At 45.7% G+C, this 7,706-nt stretch overlaps 1 protein-coding gene across 5 annotated transcripts in view; it reads right to left on the bottom strand.

The window, feature by feature from the left end:
• Positions 1-1,901: 1,901 nt before the first annotated feature.
• The window catches only part of LOC109898089 (FERM domain-containing protein 4B), an 86,376-nt gene continuing 80,571 nt past the window's right edge, over positions 1,902-7,706 (bottom strand). For 2 of the 5 annotated variants that reach the window (XM_031793783.1, XM_031793668.1), the window contains exons 20-24: positions 7,209-7,346; positions 5,157-5,902; positions 4,779-4,920; positions 4,138-4,389; positions 2,995-3,108 (exon numbers count right to left, since the gene is read on the bottom strand). In XM_031793783.1, coding sequence (XP_031649643.1) covers positions 4,140-4,389; positions 4,779-4,920; positions 5,157-5,902; positions 7,209-7,346 — 1,276 coding nt within the window. In that variant the 3' untranslated portion in view covers positions 2,995-3,108; positions 4,138-4,139. Of the gene's footprint in view, positions 3,109-4,137; positions 4,390-4,778; positions 4,921-5,156; positions 5,903-7,208; positions 7,347-7,706 lie in introns of all 5 variants that reach the window. The other 3 variants (XM_031793726.1, XM_031793761.1, XM_031793822.1) reach the window with 3 other exon arrangements.

Raw genomic sequence — 7,706 nt, 5'->3', positions numbered from 1 at the left:
ATTATAACAGTGCGTGGCCATTAAGGCCAGATTGTTCTCCAAGATGTTCAAACGTTCATAGATGACGAGCAGGGTCAAATAATAATCACAGTGGTTGTAGAGGGTGCACCTTGTCAGAACATCAGGAGTAAGTCTCTTGGCTTTTCATTGGCTTTTCATAGCCGGGCATTCAGAGGTTGAAATTGCAGGTGTGGTAGAGAGGTAGCATGTCCGGTGAACAGGTCAGGGTTCCATAGCCGTAGACAGAAGAGTGAAGCAGCAGCACGACCAGGTGAATTGGGGACAGCAAGGAGTCATCAGGCCAGGATGTCCTGAGGCATGGTCCTAGGGTTCAGGTCGAGAGAGGGGAGGGAGAGAGAATTAGAGGGGGCCAACACAGGGGCCCCTCAGGGGTGCGTGCTCAGCCCCCTCCTGTACTCCCTGTTCACTCATGACTGCACGGCCAGGCACGACTCCAACACCATAGTTACATTTGCCGAAGACACAACAGTGGTAGGCCTGATAACCGACAACAACGAGACAGCCTATAGGGAGGAGGTCAGAGACCTGGCCGTGTGGTGCCAGGACAACAATCTCTCCCTCAACGTGATCAAGACAAAGGAGATGATTGTGGACTACAGGAAAAAGAGGACCGAGCACGCCCCCATTCTCATCAACGGTGCTGCAGTGGAGCAGGTTGAGAGCTTCAAGTTCCTTGGTGTCCACATCACCAACAAACTAACATGGTCCATACACACCAAGACAGTCGTGAAGAGGGAACAACAAAACCTATTCCCCCTCAGGAGAATTGGCATGGGTCCTCAGATCCTCAAAAGGTTTACAGCTGCACCACGAGAGCATCCTGACTGGTTGCATCACTGCTTGGTATGGCAACTGCTTGGCCTCCGACCGCAAGGCACTAGAGGGTAGTGCGAACGGCCCAGTATATCCCTGGGGCCAAGCTTTCTGCCATCCAGTACCTCTATACCAGGCTGTGTCAGAGGAAGGCCCTAAAAATGTACTCCAGCCACCCTAGTCATAGACTGTTCTCTCTGCTACCACATGGCGAGTGGTACCAGAGCGCCACCTAGGTCCAAGAGGCTTCCAAACAGCTTTTACCCCAAGCCACAAGACTCCTGAACACCTAGTCAAATGGCTACCCAGACTATTTGCTTTGAACCCCCACCCCACCCCTCTCCACACCACTGCCACTCTGTTGTTATCTATGCATAGTCACTTTAATTAACACATACTACCTCAACTGACCGGTGCCCCCGCACATGGAATCTGTACCGGCACCCCCCTGTATATATTGTTCTTTTTTACTGCTGCTCTTTAATTACTTGTTAATTTAATCTCTTATTCTTATCCGTATTTTTTGAAACTGCAGTGTTGTTTAGGGGCTCGTAAGTAAGCATTTCACTGTAAGGTCTACACCTGTTGTATTCGGCGCATAGCCCACGAAGATCTCCTCCACCGCACAAGCTCGAGGGGTTAACATCTTCTGTGACAGGCATATTTCATCCCTCTAACTTGTCCATAGCAAGTGCAGGGAGATAGATATGTTACTGTGGTGATGGTTAGAACAGAAGTAGTAATTACATAGTCTGGTGGGAAAGAGGTTGAAAATGTTTGTCACAGTCACATTGAAAAACATCCCAATCCAAAGCCATTCATCTGACACTTTACTGAAACTGATTTATTTAGGGAGGGATTATGGCAACGTAAAAGAGTCATTATCGTCCTGAGCTCTTTAAAGTTCATTATCTTAAGTAAAAAAAAGCATTGAACTTTCTTTACGGCTCTCGATTTAAATCCTGTGTTTTACTGAATCAGTTACAGGAGATTTGTTTTTCAGTTCTTCTCAGATCCTCAGACAGTCATCACTACCATTTTATAGACTAAAACATGAATAAACTGAGGACGTAGCTCAAAATATTTGTTTTAATTCAAACGCATTTCAAATTATACAAACGACTAAGAACCAGCTTGACAAATGTGATGGTTTACTATTCATAACATGCTTCTTAAAATATATAAAAAATGCTCCAAAAACAGTTCTGTACAATCTATTTACATTATCAACATGTACATACAAATTCCTTATTGAGAGGAATCGAAAGCACCAGTCCATGGATTCCAGCATGGGATGCAATGAGCATTTAAAACTGACATTTTGTCTCACTGCACTGAGCAATAAAATGAAGCCATGTCATAGAGTGGACACATTACATAACCGGCATTGATAGTGTTAACATGGTCTTTGAAAGTATAAAAGCTGACATGGTTGAGTCTAGACTTTAATGGTTAGACTGAAGCATTTGGCAGTAAAGATGATCAAATTACTGAGAACAAGAGAGAGGTCCAAATACTGTGTTAAATGGCTGGTGCAAAAAGACTGACAACCTAAGAATAGCACAAAGTGCTGTACAGTATCTACAAACACTATCATAGAATGGGCTCTAGAAATCAGTAGTGACTGGAGAACGTTTCAGCAGGTCGCCATTGCTAGTCATCTTCACACTCAAAATCCAATTTCAATCCTTCATTTCAACATTTAAAAGTGTCAATATTGGAGAGATCTGTCATTGTAATGGTGAGCATAAATCTTGCCCAATTATCGATCTTGTAGGACAAGTCATGTTCATTATCCTCCATCCTCATGCCAGCCTCTCAGGCTAACCCAACCAGCCACAGCACCAAGTGCAACTCAGTGCACAGACAAACACCCCCCCCTAGCAATCCAGAACATTCAGATCAGGTGACCGTGTTGTAATTCTGCTTTCAGAGAGCGTACGCAGGTGGACCTACTTTGTTTGGCAATTCCGTGTATGAGAACTCAAATCAGCTGTACTTAGACTTAAGGTCCTCCCCTGTGTGAATTCCACAGTGGTTGATATTTGATTCTTTGGATCCTATTTCCATCCAGAAAAGCAGGTAAGTGCAGTCCAAGGCACATGTTAGTGTCACAAAGTGGAAGTTGAGAGAGTTGATGGCCCTGACTGCTACACTATAGTTCCAGGTTTGGAGGAGCCCTCATGCCAGTAAAGTCTCTGGTCATCTGGATCCAAGCTGCAGTTCGTTTGGCTGTTGATGTAGGTTTCTGTTTGGTTCACATCTACATTGGGTCTGCAACACATACAGGATGTAAACAGGTTAGGCTAGCAACAAAAAACTGATAATACAATCCAAGAAAAGAGACATCTCCACTGGTGAAAAGTTATTTGAGTAATTTAACCCTGGGTTGTTACTTCATTGGAACACAGCACTGGAGAAATGAAATGGAACACTCCACCTTTAAGAGAGTTATATCCCAGTTTCAAAATGGCAGGTGTTAGTTAGTGTGTTCCACCAGGATTAAACTATTCACACACCCTAAAACAAAGCAGATGGACAGATGAACAACAAGCATCAAACACACGCAGCATTCAAATATCCAAAATGCAGGGTCACTTGCCTTCTTCCACAGATACCACCACTTCCAAAGCTGCTGCCTCACCACCACCAGTGTACACCACCATAGAGTAAAGATTACTAGGACAACCAAAGCAGTCTTGTGTTTTTTGTTTTTTTTACTGCCACGCACAAAATGAGTCACCACCAACACCATATAATCTGTGGCGGTAGTTTGTTTCTTCTCTCACCCTTTATTTAGCGCGGGTGTTTAATTTCGGTGGTCAGAACTCAGTACCATGACAGGCACCAGAATCAAACCTCTCTAATGACCCTGTAGCCACTGCTGGCCCCGGCACCAGTCTATCACAGCTCCTCCACCCATACCCTGCTGTGGGACATCTGTGCACGAGAGGGTCAAAGGTCAGTGATAGTGATAATGGGGTGGGAGAGGAGACAGCGGGGGTAACTGACAGTTTAAGTGGTGTATGTCTATGCACACCCCTTAAGAGAAATGTGACCGCTCGATGACAATTTGGTATGGAAGCTGAAAGAGATGGCAGAAATGAACAACAATCATAAAAGCCATGCAGTTCCCTTATCATAGAGAGGGAGAGAGAGACAGCCCAAACAAACAGCTTTGATACTAATTGAAAAAGAGAAGCCCAAAGCACAGACCAGGACATTGTTTAAGCCCACTTAAAAAAAAAAAAACAAGCAAGCAATGAAGTCACGCTGAGGACAGACTGGTAGCTGGTTACTTACTACTATCGTGGGCTACACTTAGCAAAGGAGACTTTACTAAGCCTCTGGCTTCTGTAGCTGTGGGGCTGCTGCAGGGGACTGGAGCCCTGGCCCTGGGCCCAGCCGGAGCCCACAGCCAGGGGAGGAGGAAGGAAAGGAGGAGAGATGGTGGAGGATAAAGAGCTAGCAGGGACAAAGGCACAGCACCTCTGGCCATCAGGGATGTACCAAGAGCCCTTAGAGTGCTGGTAGGAGGAGCAAGAGGAGCCATATCTATGAAGAGAGTAGCCCAGTGGACAGTTAAAGCAGGAGAAGAAGAAGAACCATTCCTAAGGCCAGTAAGATGAAGAGCTAACCACTGGCTGCACAGACAGACGCTACAATCCATTTCAAGCAGCCATGCTAATTGGCTGAGTGAGCACCAACTATCAAACTGTTTCCAACACTTCTGGGACATATCATGGTCAGCAAGGGAATGTCAGACACACAGGTCACAATGGTGTGTGGCCGATAAAACCAAAGAGAAGCTTCATTTTTTCCAGCGAGCATCCATTCTCCACAATGACACAGTAGTGGTGTTTAGCTCCATTGTTAATTAAGTAGGATCAGGGACAGCCAATCAGATACGGAGCTGAATTGGGACTAAGAATGACTTCTCTCACCTGTTGTGGGCGTGCTGGCTGTAGTGAGCGGTGCCGTAGGAGGGGTAAGGCTGCTGCACCGGTAGGGGCATGTGGAACTCTGACATACCCCCTCCTAGGTGACCGCGCCAGCCTCCTGCTGTGGAGGACTGCTGTGACGAGACTGGAACAGAAACCACAACAAAGAAAAGTTACAATAGGATAATTTATCTCTGAGATATAGAACGCAAATGAGTGACTGAATGTTAGCATTCATTGACATGCTTGAATGCAGAGAAGGCTGATGCGTGTCGTTTTGCATTGCCCATTTAAGTGAAACCAAATAATTGCCTTTGACTAACAGACTGGAATATCATTCTGTTTGCATGTGAGATGAGGGAGTTTGCAGGCTGTCTGTACCTGAGGAGTAGGATGTGTTCCTGCTGTAGGGAGCTGGCATGGTCTGGTAACCCAGGCTCTGCTGGGAACCCCTCTGGTTGTAGTCGTAAGTCTGTGGTTGCTTGTGGCTTGCATTGCGCTGGTACCAGCCTTTCAGGTGCTCTGCCACCAGCGCCTTCTGGATGTTCTTGGTCAAATGTTCCGTCCTGGGCAGAGCTTGACGGTTCCTGGGCGGCCTCAGGGTGGCGTAGGGGTTCTGAGCCATACTGTCCATCTCGTCGTCACCATAGCGACTGCTGTACACATCATGTCCGTGGTTGGCCGGGGTGGCGTGGTATGAAGGGTTAACGTTGTAGTGACCCTCTAACTCGTTGTTGTACATGTAGACTCCATTAGAGTAGGGCTCTGGCTCTGTGTAGCTGGGGTAGCCCGTCACATAGTAGGCCGTGGTGGTGGGTCGTGGTGCCCGGGGGGGCTGGTATGTGTTGTAGCAGGCATCAGCTTGTGCCAAGTTGGGCATGCTGCCCGTGTTGGCGTAGATGTTGCCCTTCCTGCCACGCCAGCGGTCCCTGGGGCGGTGGGTATGGTTCCCAGGCACTGTATACTCTGTGCTGGATTGGCTGGTGTAGGATGAGCCATCGTCCAGGACCTCTGTGCTGTTGCTGCGGCGGAACGGGACGAACGCTGGCGCCGGGGGTGTGGTCTCTTGAGACTGGGACTCCAGACTGCCACTCCGCTGGCGGAAATGCTGGGGGTCGTCATCTGACCTGGAAACGAACAACATCATGATGAACAACATGATCCTCCTTCTTATATACAGAGTTAGATTGATCACTACCTGACATAGGGTTAGAAATCCCATCCAGAAGTTATACAGAGGACAAAGGTCTAGACAGGACGCTAGTCTAATTGGGGCTCCTGGTCGGATCAGAGGCATCTTTGTATGTGAGGGGTGTACGGAGGTCATGGAGGCCAGGGCCTGTATTCACAAAACATCTCAGAGTAGAAAATTGGTGCTGAGAACAAACATTTTACTCCTACTCTTATGGGTAAAAATAAAAGCTATACATGAAGCCTCTTTAGTAATAAGAGTCCCACCTAGTCGACATATTTAGGACACTTCATGAGCTGTCCTAACCAGTTAAGAGTTACCAGCAGGTGTCTTGATAATAGAAAAATGCAGCAAGTCAGTGGTTCCTGTTTTGATATTTCTACATGATCAACCCGTAAATAATCTAAACCTACATGCAACAGTACCTCTTCCACTTTTGATAATGATTTCTTATGAGGCCTATTTCACATGATACACCTAAATAAACAATGTTTTTCTTTCACTTATTGAATTACCTACATTGTCATTTCAAGTTATCCCTTTGGAGCTCAACATCAGGTTGTTAAAACAGTCTGAATTGGGCATGCCTTAACGTTTGGCAGTTGAATTCGTCTTGATCCTAGGGTTATGTTAACTTGATTGTGTTCGATGAAAGTTAGATCTTTTAAACGCGGTATGCAACATTATCGGCAAGTGACTTGATGCCTACTGTGCCAAAAAGATTTAGAGTTGTTAGACAGGAGTGACAAGTGTATTGATAAAACAGTTTTATTGTAAACATTCAGCTGTTAACAACAATCGGAATTTGTTAAAAAAGCCTTATGCATGCCAACATATTAGGCAATAATAAAGAGTAGGCAAAGTGATCATGTCAGGCTAAAATTACAAGCATTTTGACCATTGCAAAATTTGATGTACCGTCACATTCACAGTGGTTGTCTGAATGGTGCTATATAGTTCACAGAGTACTATGTCTCATCGCGATTGGCTATTCCCCATCATTTGCAGCATGTCAATGAGCGTCATCACTATCTTTACTTTGCGGTATCTCGAACTGTCGTGATTAACAGTTGAAACATTTTTACAAGTTGATTTTATTCCTGGCTCAGAGTTTGTCTGAGAAGTCTTTTAACATTGTCCTAAAATCTGCTCTGAGCTGGGAGATTCTTTGTCTTAAAACAGGTTTGAATAGGATTCCTAGGACCTTTCTGAGATGCTTTGTGGATACGGGCCTGACCTACCTGAACTGGATGCTGCTGTAGGCATTACGGGTGAGGAGGGGGGTGGGAGGCATGCTGTGTGCAGAGGCAGGCTTGTGGCTCGATAAGGCATCTTGGTGATTGTAGTAGAAAGGTTCCTGGACTTTGCCATAATTTAATCTGAAACACAGATAAGAACCATGCTTTTCACAGACTTGGAGCTTCTACCTTGATTACACGGCCTCTCCCTCTCCTCGCCACTCAAAACATAATATTAAAGCTGTATCCTCGTGTGCAGGGATTTCAGTCATCATTTTCACCTGGATGACTGTCATTTCATAGGTCATTGATCTTTCTCTTCATGGAACGGTAAACAAATAACATTACCAAACAGTAGCAGTAGAACTCCTGCTCTCCTCTCTCCCAGCAGCATATCATCCAAGTCATTTGGTAAATGTTCACGCAGTGAGCGAATACGTTCAAATTCAGAGTTTCCAGAGCAGGTTTCCGGTCCCAGACTATTTTCCCCTCCTTGGGATT

This window comes from Oncorhynchus kisutch, linkage group LG1, assembly GCF_002021735.2.
Source record: "Oncorhynchus kisutch isolate 150728-3 linkage group LG1, Okis_V2, whole genome shotgun sequence".
Lineage (NCBI taxonomy): Eukaryota > Metazoa > Chordata > Actinopteri > Salmoniformes > Salmonidae > Oncorhynchus > Oncorhynchus kisutch.
The sequence above is the reverse complement of the archived record's forward strand: the minus strand, read 5'-3'. Positions and strand labels throughout refer to the sequence as shown.